At 35.3% G+C, this 17,538-nt stretch overlaps 2 protein-coding genes across 2 annotated transcripts; one reads left to right on the top strand and one right to left on the bottom strand.

Moving 5' to 3' along the window:
- Nucleotides 1-3,695: 3,695 nt before the first annotated feature.
- Nucleotides 3,696-5,279, top strand: LOC113859419. Its single transcript, XM_027492200.1, has one exon. The coding sequence runs from the start codon at nt 3,696-3,698 to the stop codon at nt 5,277-5,279; it is 1,584 nt and encodes a 527-aa protein (XP_027348001.1).
- A 10,023-nt stretch (nt 5,280-15,302) lies between these two features.
- LOC113859418 lies at nt 15,303-16,885 on the bottom strand. The gene is made up of 3 exons (XM_027492199.1): nt 16,659-16,885; nt 16,349-16,551; nt 15,303-15,546 (listed from the first exon to the last, which is right to left on the bottom strand). The coding sequence occupies exons 1-3, from the start codon at nt 16,770-16,772 to the stop codon at nt 15,303-15,305; spliced, it is 561 nt and encodes a 186-aa protein (XP_027348000.1). The 5' UTR covers nt 16,773-16,885.
- Nucleotides 16,886-17,538: the final 653 nt, after the last annotated feature.

Genomic DNA, 17,538 nt, shown 5'->3' with positions numbered 1-17,538 from the left:
GAATAAATAATCTCCAAGTCTCAGCTTCTCAGAGAAGATTCTTCAGATCAAGATTTAATTCTCAATTTCTCGTTCATCTCCTGTTAGACCTAAAAGTTGACCATTTTCTGCTGCACACTTTTGCTGCGCAAAACCGAAAATAGAGATTAGAAGAGTTAGAAGTTAGACCCTGGAAAACAAAATATCATGTTGCGCTTTGGTATGCACAAATCATATTCATCTATTGTCTTTCAGGGTAACTGGACAAAGAGGAACTCAACTCACATCCTCGAAGGTAACTAACCACTTCACAAAAAAACTTTGACGCCTCTAAAAGTGAGACAAAGTTCACCAAACGAACTAAACTTTGAGGGATACAAAACTTAGATACAGTTCTTATCGAGGAGTGTCTATTATCACTCTTATTTAAGTTTTTTTTTTTTTTAAACATTGTTGTTATTAATACATTTATAAGAAAGGAAAAACATGTTTTAAGACAAAAAATTATTAAAATAAGAGGGACTATACACGCCTTTCTTGAAGTGCTAATATTTATTTAAAAGTAGCATTACATTTAGTATTAGATGTGGAATTTTTATCTGGATAAAATTTATTTTTTACCAGTAGTGTACTGGATAGGGACAACTCAGTCCTACTTGTAGAAAAAGGAAACCAAGTACCTATTCGGTCTAATTTGGCCGAATACCCTTCGTCAGGATTAAGAGGTAATTAAACCTAATTTAGGGTAATAATCAAGATATTATTTATTTTAAATAAAGGGCTAAAATCAAAACTAGCTTGACAGGCCCATTAGCCCATTACAATGCCTATATAAAGAAGGTAAAGTACAGGTAAAGGGTTGACTTTTCATTATTTAATGTCATTTATTACTCAGAACCGAATCTTGACTTCAGCATCGGAGTGCCTTTTGCAGGTATCCTCCCTACGTCAGCGACTACCAGAGATATGTCACTGTTTCAGAACAAGGACCTGAAGACTAGTGTTTCTTTAACATGAACATTTTGGCCCCCACCGTGGGGCACGATTAGCCTCATTTTTCAGATTAATCATGGTACTAACAAGAAGCCAGCAAGAAGAACATGTTCAACAAGGAGGAACCTCTCGTCAACAGCTGGAGGGTGTCACACCAGATGATCCAACACCTGAAGTAGTGATGCAAGGGGGAACCGACGAGAGCATTTTAGCTGTACTGAGGCAGCTCAAAGCAGAAATGACAGAGATGAAGAAGGAGATAAAGAAGGATGCACTAGAGCTCTTGGCTCTACGAAGGGAAAATGCTAACTTGAGAGAAGAGATAAGAACACATATCCCTTCCCAGACCACACCCATCGTCCAAGATCAGGGGGAATCCTCGGCGTTGCAGGAGAAATCAAAACAGATTTTTCAATCTGAAGCCAAAAATGACCGAGACGATCCAGTGAGTCGAAGCCCATTCATTCACCACATCCTGGAGGCTAAGCTACCCAACAACTGGAGAGGCTTAACAATAGAAAAATATGATGGTACATCTTATCCCGGCGAACACTTGGACGTATTTACAACCCAAATCGGTTTGTATACCGAGAACGATTTTCTATGATGTAGAATTTTTCCTACTTCACTCCGAGGACCAGCCCTCAGTTGGTTCACACGACTCCCCCCTTCATCCATCGACTCTTTTACAACCCTCACAAGACGGTTCAGCTTGTAGTTCGCCACAAGCCGACCTCATCCATTAACATCCCTCGCGCTGGTCAATATTCGGCAAGAAAAGGGAGAATCTCTTAGGGAATTCATGGAGCGTTTCGACAAAGTGAGCCTCTCGATCCATAACTTAGAGCCAGCAGTGGCCATGCACCACCTCACAATGGCTCTTAAGTCAGGATCTTTTGTTAATAGCATATGCAAAAAATCATATGTTGACCTAGATGAGTTGAGAAGCAAGGCTGCCAAGTATATGCAGATGGAGGAATTGTATGAGTACCAAAACCAGGTACGGATGTACCAGGAGTCCAATTCAAAAAATACAGACAGGAGAGAAACTTTCAAGTCTAGGCAAGAAAATAAGGAGAGAAGAAATGAACCTAAAAGGCCGTCCAGGGGACTCAAATATCCTTCCTACACTATGCTCAACACTAATCGGTCTAGAGTACTAGATCAAGCATTGGCCACAGAAATACTGAGAATGCCTAGACGTGCCAACACCCCTCCTTGGGCAGATAAAAGCAAGGTTTGCCGATACCATCAGAACAGGGGTCATACCACCGAAGAGTGCACAGCGCTGAAAGATAAAATAGAGGAATTAATAAAGGACGGACATTTAAAAGATTTTATGTAGACAAATCCTGTCGGTCAATCCAATAGAAGAAGAGACCGTTACTCTGAGTCATCAAGGAGATACGATGACAAGAGACTTGAACGACAGAGGAGTAGGTCCAGGGAACCTCCAACTAGATGTACGATGAACATGAGAAGTATCCTAAAAGGGTCATTAATAGCATAGCTGGAGGATTTGCCAGTGGCGGACCTACCCATTCGGCCAGAAAAAGACATTTGAGGCAAATCAGATCAGTCAACAATATCACACTCAGTAGCAGGATTCAGATTCCCCCTATTACATTTACTGATGAAGACTTTCAAGGAGTGGATCCGATACAAGACAACCCCTAGTTGGTTTTTCAGGGGAACGGGTGGAGACTCATGGGTGTATTGACCTTTACACCTTATTTGGATTAGAGCATGAAGGAAAACGCATCAAGGTCACGTACTTGGTAGTTTACGCGAACACCTCATACAACATATTACTCGGCAGACCACCCCTTAACAAACTTAAAGCTATAGTATCTACTCCACATTTGGCTATGAAATTTTCATCAGAAAGGGGCCGAATAGTCACAGTTCATGCTGATTAGAAGACAGCGAGGGAGTGCTATTTTGCAAGCTTACGCATCAGACCACTCCAAGAATATAAACGAGATGTCAACATTGTGACCCCTAGGTCTGAGGAAGACGTAGATATTGAACTTGATCCTAAGACTGATGAAGGGTGTCGGGTTGAGCCCAATGAAAATAAGCAACCTTTTCAGCTGGGACCGAAGCCTGAATAGGTTACTTACTTGGGAGTCGGCCTATCTGGCCAAGAAAAACAAGAGCTCCAGAAGACACTGATATGAAATGCTGATCTATTTGCCTGGTCGGCTTCAGACATGTCTGGCATCGATCCAACATTTTTTTGTCATCACCTCTCGGTTTATAAAGTAGCGAGACCAATAGCCCAAAAGAAAAGGAAAGTGGGAGGCGACAGAGCAAAAGCAGTAAAAGAAGAGACTACTAAATTGATACAGGCTGATTTTATTCGAGAGGTCAGGTACTCTACCTGGTTGGCCAATATAGTCATGGTCAAAAAAGAAAATGGAAAATGGCAAATGTGTTCCAACTACAAAGATTTAAACAAAGCATGCCTAAAAGATGCTTACCCACTCCCTAGCATTGATGCCCTAGTAGACGGCGCAGCAGGACACAAAATGTTCAGTTTCTTAGATGCCTACTCTGAGTATAATCAAATCCGAATGTATCCGCCGGATGAGGAAAAAACTGCATTCATCATTGATTCCGCTAATTTTTGTTACCGAGTAATGTCTTTCGGTTTGAAGAATGCTGGGGCAACCTACTAGAGGCTGATGAATAAAATTTTTGAAGGACAAATAGAAAAATGCATGGAAGTATATGTTGATGACATGGTAATCAAATCTGTCAAATTAGAGCACCACCTTATGCACTTAAAAGAAGTATTCGGTCAGGCTCGGCGGCATGGGATGCGGTTCAATCCTGAAAAATGTACATTTGGTGTAGTCGGCAGTAAATTCTTGGGTTTCATGCTATCCGAAAGGGGGATCGAGGCAAACCCTGATAAATGTCAAGCTATCATCGAGATGGCTAGTCCTCGGAATGTCAAGGAAGTTCAACGACTAGCCGGCAGGATCGCTTCCCTTTCCAGGTTTCGTCCCATAATGGCAGACAAATCTCGGCCTTTCATTAACTTGCTTAAAAAATCTCAAAAATTTGCTTGGAATGACGAGTGTGAGGCCGCCTTCACCCAATATAAAAATATGCTCACAGCACCACCCGTATTAACAAAACCGCACCCTGAGAAAGAGATGATTATCTACCTGGCGGTGTCGAATAATGCCATCAGTTCCGTCCTGTTACAAGAAATACCTGAACCGGCCCCAGTTTATTTCATCAGCAGAACGCTCCAAGGTCCCGAATCCCGGTATCAATTAATGGAGAAAGTGGTGTTTGCCCTAGTCCACACAGCTCGTCGATTAAGATACTACTTTCAGAGTCATCGGATGGTGGTACGGACAGATTGTCCAATGTCTAAAATTTTAAGAAAACCTGAATTAGCTTGTCGGTTGGTAGCATGGGCAATAGAATTATCTCAATTTGATATACACTTTGAAAGCCGACGCCTCCTTAAAGCTCAAGTACTTGTCGACTTGGTCAATGAATTCACAACTCAGCCACAAGCCAGTTGGGATATGTGGAACCTGTATGTTGATGGATCATCAAACCAATCTGGTAGTGAAGCAGGAATTATACTTGAAGGCCTGAACACCGTAACAATTGAACAATCCATTCGGTTTGGATTCAAAGCCTCTAATAATCAAGCTAAATATGAAACCCTCCTAGCCGGCCTCAAATTGGCAAGGGATGTTGGAGTAAAACGTGTCACTTGTTGGAGTGATTCAAAGATAGTGGCCGAACAGGTCAATGGAACATATCAGGTGAAGGATTCGGTCATGCTCCAATATTACCAAGAATTTAAAAATATAGAAGCTGAGTTTGACGAGGTATGTGTTCGATACACCCTGAGAACAATGAATGAACAAGCCGATAAGCTTGCTAAGTTGGCCAGCCAAAGAAAACCTGGGCAATTACAAAGTGTAATTCACCAGGAAATCCTTAAACCGAGCATAGCTAAGAAAGAGTGCATGGATATAGAAAATATGCCTCACAATTGGACGACCCCCATTATCCAATACCTTACCAACAACAGCCTGCCAAATAATCCAGACTCGGCCAAGAAAATAAGAATGCATATAGCTAAATACCTCCTTCTCGGAAAAGACTTGTACAGAAGAGGGATTTCAACACCTATGCTTAAATGCCTTAACGACAACCAAGCAAATTATGTCATGAGGGAGATTCACGAAGGTATCTGTGGTACCCATTCGGGTGGACGAACCATGGCGGCAAAAATACTCAGAGCTGGGTACTATTGGCCAATACTCTCCTAAGATTGCCATATGTTTGTAAAGAAATGTATCCCCTGTCAAAAACACGATCTACACTTACATCAACATGTCGACACCCTCCGCCCTATTAGCTCTCCTTGGCCCTTTGCCATTTGGAGTATGGACCTCCTCGGCCCTTTCCCCTTAGCCAAAGGGCAGTGTAAATTTCTAATTGTCGCTGTGGATTACTTTACCAAATGAATTGAAGCTGAACCTCTTGCCACCATCACAGCCAACAATGTACATAAATTCACCTGGAAAAATATCATCACACGTTTCGGCCTTCCTCATGCATTAATAACAGACAACAGATTGCAATTCAATGAATTTTTGGAAGGGCTTCATATCAAGCATAGGGTTACGTCTGTGGAACACCCTCAGACTAATGGTCAAGCTGAGGCCGCAAACAAAGTGATCTTGCATGAATTAAAAAGAAGATTAGGTTCGGCAAAAGAAGAATGGGCAAAGAAGCTGCCCGAGGTGCTATGGGCTTATCAGTGTACACCGCAAACCACAACAAAGGGAACTCCTTTTTGGCTTACCTATGGTACTAATGTCATGGTGCCGGTAGAAATTGGAGAACCTTCATTTCGAAGGGAGAATTTCGAGGAATCGGCTAATAACGAGGCTTTGGCCGTCAACCTGGACTTAATAGCTGAGGTGCGTGGCCAAGCAGCAATTATGACCGAGGCCAGCAGAAGAATGATGGCTAGAAAATTTAATTCCAAAATCCCATCCACGACAATTTTATGAAAATGACTTGGTATGGCAAGTAACAGGAGATGCGCGAAGAGATTGGCGAGAGGGAAAGTTAGCGGCTAACTGGGAAGGCCACTTTCGGGTAACGACAAGATTAGACAATGGAGCATACAAGTTAGAAACATTGGAAGAAAAGCTTATACCAAGAACTTGGAATGTTACACATTTGAAGCATGACTTTAGTTAAAAACTTATAATTTGTATTCGGTGTATTCTTTTCCTCGCCCATGTTTTGTCCTCTTAAAAAAAAGTGAAAAGGGATTTTCCTAGGAAGGTTTTTAACGAGGCACCTTATCAATAAAATACTACTTCTCACTTCTTCTCAGTTATGGATTTCTTTCAAGCAAATCTTTTGAATTATTTAATTTCCCTCCCGAGTACCCCTACTCGGCTAAGGATGAATCGTTATTAAAATTTCCTCCCAAGTATCACTTGGCTAAGGTTGAATTATTTAATTTCCCTCCCAAGTACCCCTACTCGACCAAGAATGAATCGTTATTAAAATTTCCTCCCAAGTATAACTTGGCTAAGGTTGAATTATTTAATTTCCCTCCCGATTATCCCTACTTGGCCAAGGATGAATCGTTATTAAAATTCCCTCCTAAGTATAACTTGACTAAGGTTGAATTATGTAATTTTCCTCCCGAGTACCCCTACGCGGCTAAGGATGAATCATTATTAAAATTCCTTCCCAAGTATCTCTATTTGGCTAAGGTTGAATTCATTAATTCCCTCCCGAGCACCCTACTCGGCCAAGGATGAATCGCTATTAAAATTTCCAAGTATCTCCACTTGGTCAAGGTTGAGATAACTAATCATAAACATAACGTTTGTAAAGGTATTCGATAGACTTACAAAATTGTATTTCAAAATTCAATATGCAAGAATAGCAGACAAGAGTGTGTATTTAAAAAATTCAATAGAATTACAAAATTGGGGCACTATTGGCCCGAAAGTACAAAAAAAATAGTTCTAAGATTGCCCTTCCCCACCATCTGGTCCAGGGCCCTCGAGAGCAGGAGCGTTTTCATCATCAGCGCGGCTAGGGGCTTCGGCATCCGGTTCTACATCGTCATCTACTTCAGTGTAAGGTATGAACCGGCCACCGAAGAAGTCTTTAGTAATGTCAAAATGGAAGTCGGTTGGGACGTGACAGAATCCATGACATTGACGAACAACATGCTTAAAACCAGACTCGTGTTCAAAGGCAACTTGCTCTGAACACTTTGCGGCAAAAGCCTTCAGATCGGTTTCAGCCTTCTGCCTTTCAAGTGCCAAGACTTCCTCCATCTCGGTCGATTTGGCCCTTAGTGCTTCCTCTATTTGAGCAGACTTTACCCTTAGTGCCTCTATTTCGTCCTTTTTCGTCCGCAGAGCTCCCTCAGCCGTTTTGACTCGTCCCTCCACTATCCGGTAGTGCTCCTTGTACTGATTGACCTCAGCCTCCAAGGATTGAATGGTCTCACCAAGGCTGGATTGAGTCTCTCAGCTCTCTGCTAGGGCTTCTTGCAAAGTCGAATACGCCTTTTGCATATTCTTCACCTCAAGAATTGGATCAACAACCAGCCTTTGAAGCATAGCTGTCGATCGTACTTGAAGTTCTACATAGCACCGCCAGAGTGATTCAAAGTCTAAACTGTTGACCAACTCTTTTCCCGAATTAGACAATAGGTTAGGAGCAGCTAGCCGGCCAGCGTGAGTTCCATTTGCTAGGAAGGTCTCGGTAAGCATATCCAGAGGAACTACCGGAGTGGAAGAACTACCGGAGTGGAGGAACTACTCGCCCCTTCAGTAGCTTCCGATCGGGTTTGCTTGCGTACCCCTTCTGCTGCATTCGGCCCACCCGAATGGACATATTTTCTCTTTCTCCTTCTCGGTCTCCTTGCCCTTGCCTTTGTCTTTGCACTTCTTGGGCTGATTTTCTGCAAGGACTAGGTCTTGGGGAGGAGGGCGAGGTTCAGATACTTCGGGAAGTTGATCAATTTGAGGGTGTCGGTGCTCCTCAATTGTTGTACCTTCTGGCGTCCTCTGCTTCAAAGTACGATGGAAGGTTGGTACATTAACACCTCGCTGAGCCATTAAGCCTACATTAAAAACAATAAGTCAAATCAATACAACTTGATTGAAAATATAAGTTAAAATCAAGACGATACATACCCTCCATATCCCAACGAGGACGTGGAGACTTGAGCACGAGGAGTATATGTCGGGCAAGTAGTTCCCGGGGGAAGGACTTCAAAAATTCCAAGTCTGACAACTCCTTAGCCGATAACATGTCCTCGGGGAATATGTCATATCAGCGAGGCGTCCGAGTCCAATGAAAGGGGAAGAGGGGCTTATTCTCGCTATCAAAAAAATAATTTCTACCTACAGGGTCCACGGTCACCTTGAAGTAGCCGGTTTTGAAGCCCTTGAAGGATGAAGTATAAGGTTTAAATAAAGGCAACTCAGGTTGCCTTATTAAAGATACCCACCTTGCTAAGTCTGATGGGCGCGTACAAAAGAAATGAAGAAATAGACCTACACTAGGTTTTATATAATGGAATTTACAAAGTATCCTAAAGGCTTGTATTGCCACCCACCCATTCAGGTGAAGTTGTGTTGGCACTACATTTAAAACCCTCAAAACTCCCATTTGGAAGTCACCAAAGGGTAGCCTAATACCTAACTCCTTAAACATATATTCATACATAAAGAAGGTGTCGGCCATTCCAACGCCCCCCAAGAAAACAAATTCATAGTTCTCGGTTTTGTCCCCTTTGCAGGGATTGAGGCATATCGGATACGGCTCAAAGGCCTCCCACAAGGAAATGTCACAATTATCTACAAAAAATTGAAGACTTTTATTTCTTTGGAAACGAGAAAAGTATGCGGCCACTTCACTATGCACCCACTCGTATCCAGGTATTGTACAGGGGGGAAACACCTGTCTTTCCCTAGGGGGCTAGTTCAGAAACGTCAATATCACTTGAAGCAGATGACTCAGCCTCGTTGCTACATTCCCTGACTTGTGCTTCTTCAGCCCTCTCGTTCGGTATGGATAAAACCTCGCCACTCCCCTCATTTTCGTTCATAATGTCTACCTCGACAGTATTCGGTTTCGAGACATTGGACAGAGAATCCTCCCACATAATAGGTTCGGCCATGAAGGAAAAGGAAATGAGAAATTAGAACGCACCTTAAAAGTAGTCGGTAGGGAAGAACAAGTGAAGATCTCTGAATACCCTTCGGTTTGGAGCAACAATTTGCACGTTTTAGTACAGAGCAAAAGAGTAAAAAATGGATGCAGAGACCACCATATATTTATAGGGGATCTGGTATCGGGTAAACGAAAAGACGCCCCTCCTTTTGAACCGTTAGATCCTTTTCAGATCAACGGATGAAGTTGGGCACCCTTTCATTTCTTACACACCGAGGAAGCCCTAACGGCTAACATTCTAGAATATTCCTTCATAATTATTTATTTTTGTATCATCATTTCTTATTTATTGTCTCGGTCTCCATCATTCTGTTACTAAACCGAATACCCTTCGGTATACACAATGCACATCAGTCAAATGTAAATACTACCACCACTCATCCATTCAATACCGAGTACCCTCCTCGATCTTGTTCAAATTAATCCTAATCAACTGTCTGCCTCTTCTAATTATTTAAAGCCCTCACTTCATACCTCTTCGGGCTTGGGAGCTAGTGTACTGGATAGGGATCAACTCGGTTCTACTTGTAAGAAAAGGAAACTGAGTACTTATTCGGCCTAATTTGGCCGGATACCCTTCGTCAGGATTAAGAGGTAATTAAACCTAATTTAGGGTAATAATTAAGATATTATTTATTTTAAATAAAGGGCTAAAATCAAAACTAGCTTGACAGGCCCATTAACCCGTTACAATGCCTATATAAAGAAGGTAAAAGTATAGGTAAATGGTTGACTTTTCATTATTTAATACCATTTATTACTCAGAACCGAATCTTGACTTCTGCATCGAAGTGTCTTTTGCAAGTATCCTCCCCACGTTAGCGACTACCAGAGATACGTCACTGTTTCAGAGTAAGGACCTAAAGACTAGTGTTTCTTTAACAGGAACAAGTAGCATCTAAGTTTCGTCAGAAAGTCAACATAAAGATATATTTTCACATGCAAATGACAATTTTCAAGGTCAAAAATGTCGCTAAGAACAAAAAGAAGTCAAAATAAAACATAAAGATATATTTTCACATGCAAATGACAATTTTCAAGGTAAAAAATGTCGCTAAGAACAAAAAGAAGTCAAAATAAAACATCCCATCTTAAATAAATGGAATGGCAGCAAAATAACACAATGTAGCTGTTTTCTGGTTAATGTGCATTTCAAATTAGATATCGGTCTTTTCCGTTGGTTATCAAACACTGAAATTGTATTTCTTTTCTTCATGGGAAGGTGCTGCAATTGGAGATCAAACAAAGCTAGTAATTAGTATTCTAAAGTGACCCACTGCAAGTTTGTTGAAAAATAAGTAACATTAAAAGTGAAGAGAGTTTTATTAAAACTGTTATGTAATTTTCATTTATTGTATTTTATTAACAGGCTCAATTCAAGTTTATACCGTATGAAAAGGGGAATAAGATTTCCTAACGTGGGATTAATATTGAAGTAGCAATTTTATTCAAAATATCTAAGATGATTTAACTTTCGTATATCTTTTGTTTATGTTTCCTTTATTTTTAGTATTTTTAATTAATATGAGACCTTTTTTATTTTCTAACATGCATCATTCTGTATTTAGGCTATCATTCACTTTCAACTTGAGATGAAATGAAATGTAAAAATATATTGTTAAAACATACTTGTACTTGCTAATTTTGAGTGACACGTGAGCCATAATACTCCATTTCTTGCTAACTACCATAAAGTTGAATTTACAAGTAATCACCAGAATAATATTTCAAAATCTCAAGAAAAGTCTTAAACAATTAATAGAGCCCAAATAGAAATTTGTTAGAAAAAAGTGGATCCCATTTCACGAAAAATTAAATGTTGAGCCTAAATCTATACAAAAAATTCTCAAACATTCTTCTAAGTATAAGATACCCTTGATTTATATTTGGAAACATTTGCTTGGCTTAGAAAAATCTTATAAATAAAAGGAAATACATAAAAAATTGCACTTGGAGTATAGAAGAGTATAAAAGTCCAAATTGTTTACTTTGGACCTTGGGCCAACATGAGATTCAAAGAACCATTTCTTAATTTAAGAAAAGAAAATTACACTTTTGAGCCCAAAAATGAGTGAACATTTGTGGCACACGGAGGTTAGGAAAAGCCATTTTCCTCATTGAAATTAGAAAAAAATATATAATTAAGGTAGGATAATAAGTATGTATTTTTTTTCTAATAATAAATATATATTTTACAATTTATATATTTATGTGTAATCATTATTTTATAAAATTTTTCATTTCCATTTTCTTCTTCCCTTGAGCGTAGCCCCATTTGTGTCTTCTTCATTTCCATTGCTTGTCGTTCCCCTCCCTGTTTAATCGCCGACGCCACTCAGTGTGTCCACTGAGCGCGTGTCGCTGCCTCTTCGCCACAAACCACCACCTAAGTTTTTTTTTATATTTCATTAATTATTTAATTTAAAAATATTAATATTTATTTTATAATTTTGGTTTAAGGTATCATGTTATTTGAAAATTTTATTAATATTTATTTGTGCATTAAAAAATTTTAAAATAATTTATATTTTCTTAAATTTGTTTGTATTGAGATTTTTTTAATAATTTTAGTTGTAAAATGATTAAAATAAAAAATTATATATTTTTATATTACAAATTAAAATAATAATTTTGAAGAAATTAATGTTAATTTTACATGTGTATTTACATTGAAATAAAATTCTATTTTTTCTTATAATTTATAAAATTTAATAAAATGTTGTACATAAAAAAAGTAATGATCAATAAATAAATTAGCATATATAAATAAATTAAATAAACATAAGATTGATTAATTATATAATTTATTATATTTAAATATTCTTGCATTAAAAAATTATTAATAATTTTAAGTGTAAATTGATTAAATAACAAATATAGACATAATGTGATTACGATTAAGATTTAACTTTTCATGAATTTTTCTTTTTAAATTCTAAAAATTTATCTCTCTTTTTATTTTTACTATTTTTTTCTTCCTTTCTAATATACAATGATAGCAATATCATTTATATTGGATTTGTAAAAAAGAAAATCTTAAAAATCAAATACATTATTTTTAATTTATTTAATTGGTATCATACAATTATATTTAGCAAACACAAATAGACTATATTCACTTATATCAATATAATTTAAATATAAATTAATTTAACAATAATTAACAATATAATAACATTTCAAAAATATAAATGAATATTTATTATAAAGTTATATACTTATACATTATTTAAAATGTAACATATATAATCACATAAATTAACGATTTAAATTTATCTATTTATTAGAAAAAAATATTTAACAAAATATATAATATTTTCTTCAGGTATATATGCGGGTGGAAGGAAAGATGAAGATGAAGATGAAGAGGAATGTGGAAGGTGTTAATAGAGACCAAAATTACTATTTTTGGTTTTTTAAAAATAGAGTTTAGAGAAACTTAGGCCTAAGAAAAAAAATAATGTAAAATGTAATAAAATACTTTTGAGAATTAAAAAAAATACTTTTGAGACACTAAATTTATTTAATCTTGTAAAAATGTAGAGAATACAATTTTTTTTAAAGCTGAAATAAAAGAAAAAAAAAAGAAAGGTAAAGAAGAAACAAGATCAAAATATCAAATTTTCATTATTTATTTTTGTTTTGGTCTAGATCACAAGTATTCTTGTTAGAGACAATTCTTTTTAAGTCAGGTAGAATTATCATCGACGGCAAAATTCTCTCTCGGAATGTTTAACACAGCTGCGTTTAAACTTGAATATATAATTTCAATTGAAACAATCATTTACCAGTTAATTCATGTGATTGACGATTTTTATTTTTCTTCAAAAATAAAGAAAATTATTATTATAAAATAAAAATAGAGAAATATAAAAGAGGTGAGATACACATCAATTTTTACTGAGAAGAAAATTAGAAAGAATTTTTTTTTTAAGCTAAAAAAACTATCCCCTCAACAAGCATAAAAATGGGGTAGGTGGTAACTTTTACTTATTTATCTTTTATTATGTCGATTTATACATTTTTTATTTTATTTTTATTTTTTTTCAGCCCTATTTTGTTCCTCATTTTAACAAATATTTGACGTACAACAATATCAAAAATTAAAATACTTAAAAAAAAATATTGTATTATATACAACGTTATTTTTATTATGTATTCGATTAGTATATTGATTGTGTATGGCTGAAAAATTAAAATGATAAATGAAGATAAAAGTTAAAAAATAATTTAACTTTTTAAAATTTTAGATATTAAAATATTAAACACTTTTTATTTTTTAGGAGTAAACTAAGTGTTTAGTCTTTTATATACATACATATATATATATATATATATATATATATATATATTATCAAAATCTTGAAACATACATTAACAAACATATTTTTTATTAATATAATAATTATTAATTTATTTATATATCCAAGTTAGATCGAAAAGCTTAAAGAGGTATAAGAAAAATACTCCGGAGTGTAATTTTTTTAAAAGACGTTCGCAAGAACAATCGATGATTTCTCTAATATACACATGCAGATATAAGAAGAAATAAGATTATGTTTTATCAAGGTTATTTCACTTAATAAAATTTGAAAAATAATAAAATTATTAATTCAATAACAAAATTAAAAATTTAAATTAAATAAATTATATTCGGAAAAAATTATTTATTTAAAAAATATTCTTTATCAAACATTTTTATTTACTATATAATATATTTTTAAAAAATATAAATAAATATTTAATATAAAATTATACGCTTATACAAAATTACTATTTTTTAAAAAAAATTAAGTTTTAGAATAAAAAATTACTTTTAAGAAACTAAATTTATTAATCTCATAAAAATGTAGAGATTAAATTTTTAAAAAAAATAAATAAAAGAAAAGAAAAGGAAAAAGCAAAAGAAGAAATAAGATAAAAATATCAATTTTTTATTGTTCATTTAAGAGTGAAGAGAAATTTTTTATTATAAAATAAAAATATATCAAATAAATAAAGAAAAGGAAAGAGATAAAACATGTGAGATACAAATACTAAAAATTTTAGTGTTTATTTTGAAGAAATGGGAAGATTTCTTTTAGGTGGGGCAGGTGGTAACTTTTTAATTCTTTTGTTTTATTTTTTGTTAAAATATCAAAAATAACATTCTATAAAAGAAAAATAACATTAAAATTTTTAATTAATATAATTTTTTTATTACCTTTCTTACTCTTCTAAATAAGTAAAGACAATATTTTGTCACACATATGTTTAGTTTAATTTTTATTTTTGCATTTTATATTTTTCTATTTCTATTATTTTTCAATCCTATTTCGTTCCCCGTTCCAACAAAATGAAAACGCATTTGTTGTGCCGCAGGGCGTTTCTACACCGCGTGTAGGATTCAGCTCAGCAAACATGGGATTGTTCTTCAAACATACAACCAATGGTTTTACATTTTAGAAAAAGAAAAAGAAAACGTAATCATACAAAGCATGATGTCATTATTGCGAATTGAATGGTGTTTTTAAAATGCTAACTTGGGCCCAGGCAGCTTTTAGCAAAGAAACACGTTTATGAGGTTGCTCCTTGAATCATGTCTATTTTTGTGGGTGAAATTATGATTCCTTGTGTTGCTTGGCACTCGAAGAATTGTTTAATTGTAGAAGCAACTGAGAAATAATGAGTTGGAAAATATTAATACAAAATAATATACCAAACAATTATTAATCTATGCAAGTTGGGATCTATATGAGGCAGTCACCACCTCGGATAGAATATGTACAAATGAAGTGTCTCTTTTTCGTGTAAGTTGAAAACAAAAGTTATTCCTTTGGGCATTGGATAAGGTGCTTAGTGGCCTTTTTTTGGCACCTTCTTTTACGTAATTAATTAATAAAAGAATTGTATTCCTTTGGAACCCTCTCTTTGCTCTGACATTGTTGACCTCTGCAACTTGCTCGCGTGGTGCCTAGTGTTGTTGATAAATTCTTCCTCTTCCTAAAACCTTTTCTTTTCATTTTTTCTTCTCATCACACAAAAAATGTGCATGTTTTTCTCAATATATTATTATATGGTTCCCAAAACTATAATATCACCCCGATTTGTTTGTGTATTTTCTTATCCTTATTTGGTTGGGTGGATTTTATTGTAGAGAAAGCTGAACCATTTCCAGAACCCACTGCAACGAGTACCAAAATGGCTGAGCCAGCGTAAGTTCCTCCTTTGACTATGTAGCACTCCCCATTCAACCATCCTACCCTATATGCCTGCCTTCTGTTCATGCTTGTCGCTACAACCAATAAAATGGTCGCAATTCCAAAGCTAACCCTGCCAATGACAACCATTTTGCTCCTTATAATGTGCACTACCAAATGCAAAAGCATGATCTCACTATTCTTATTATTTTTTATTTTATTAACATTCATTTTTGGATTTGATTTTAAACATTAAAAATAATTATTTATATTTATAAATGTTTATTATGTTTTTATATGGTAAATACTTACTTTTTAATGAATAATACTAACAGGGCACTCTTTTGAATTCACCCTCGACATATTTCTATAATTAGTGAACTTTTTCAAAATTTACAAATACTTATCTCAAATTAATTACTGTTTAAAACTTATTTTAACTTTTTAAGAATTAGTTTTGCATGCCAAAAAGATATACTCCTAACAGATTTTTAATAAATTATTTTTTCTTTCAAGTGTTTAAAATTAACGCTATAAATTAATGTAAACATATTTCACTTTTTAATATACAGAATGGTTTCCCTAAAGGACAAAAAACTATTGAACGTTATACCCAAAAAGTGATACACTTTGCCATCCTGTGCCCAATAATGGCAGGCCACAGGGCACACAGTTTTCCATGATGATCTGGCCCTCTATTAAAAGTCAATAATATAAAACAGGAAAATTCAATGGTGTCCATTTTCCAGAACTTAATTGCAGAAATCAATTTTGTATTAAGGAACAAGTGTATCGATTTTGACACAAAAATGATGATCAAGTTGAGTCAAATAAAAAATAATTATCTGTTTCATGTTTTACTTCCTCAATTTCAAATTGCTGAAATGTTAGTAACAACTAGTAACGGGTATGCAAAAGATTGATAATTAACCTACCAAGATATCAAAAGCAGAACCTTTGCAATAGGAGGCATCTTATACTGGGATTTACTCTTTCCTCTCGAGCAAGAATATTTTAACAATATAAAATTCCCAATGATCTGGGCAAGAAAAAAACTAACCAAAGCTGCAATACCCAATCCAAATGCCTTGCTTGATGGCAAATAACATAGTTTCCCATTCCATCTTATGTCCTCCTCCTACAAAGAGACAAGTGTTATAATTATAACCCTTTTCAGATTAAAGCAAAAACTCTTGATTGCAAGACTAAAAATTCTAGAAAACAACATATTTGGATAAGCACTACCTTATTCCTCTTCATCTCAGCGGCTACACACAAGATAAAGGAAATTAAGCCAAGGGAGAGGGAAATGATGATGAAGAAAATCACTGTGAATTGGCATCTAGGAGGTTGTTCCATGGTGGGGTGGTTGTTTGTATGAAGAGACTTCAGAAGATAATACACAGAATAAGGAATAAGTGTTGGAACCTACTCAAAGAAAATAAAGATGACTTGGTGCTTTGAATGTCTTGGCCATGCCTCTCTCTTTTGAGTTCTTTCCTTTGTGGTATTTTGGACTTCCTTCTTAACAAGTCTACCATTGCTTTGAAGGAGATACCATTCCTAGTTGAATGTGGACTGCTTTTAAAAATTCTTGTTTGTACTAATTCCTTTCATATCTATGGGAGCTGGTCAACTTCTGCTATGTTTTACTACTAGGATGTCATGCCCATCATAGAAAAAGAGAATGCCCCCAAAAAAAGAACGGTGATAAGAGTGAAAATATATTTATATTATGCGCATGTCAAAAAATATTATTTTATGTCTTATTTTGGAGTGTAAAATGAGTGCAAAAGAGAAATACGAAAAGAGAAAAAATAAATAAATAAAAATATGATAGATAACGTGATGAAACCAAGAAAAGAAACAAAAAAAAAAAAGCATAAAAATATAATTATTAATAAAAATATTTTAAAACATTTTAAAATAAGTGGTGGGAAGAAAGAAAGAAAAAGGGTGGAATTAGTGGTTAAGGAATCCAGCGTTGTTTCGTTGAATCATCGCAATTTAGGAGAATTAATATGTGAATGTGGTCCAAAAATACCTTTAGCTCATACAGTTTTTGAACGGTCAATATTGGATAACGATGATGAGATTTTGCATTTCCGTTCGTCTTTCCCTTCAT

This window comes from Abrus precatorius, unplaced genomic scaffold (assembly GCF_003935025.1).
Source record: "Abrus precatorius isolate BTA unplaced genomic scaffold, Abrus_2018 Scaffold2, whole genome shotgun sequence".
NCBI lineage: Eukaryota > Viridiplantae > Streptophyta > Magnoliopsida > Fabales > Fabaceae > Abrus > Abrus precatorius.
Note: the sequence above shows the minus strand (reverse complement) of the source record. Positions and strands in the feature narration are given on the sequence as shown.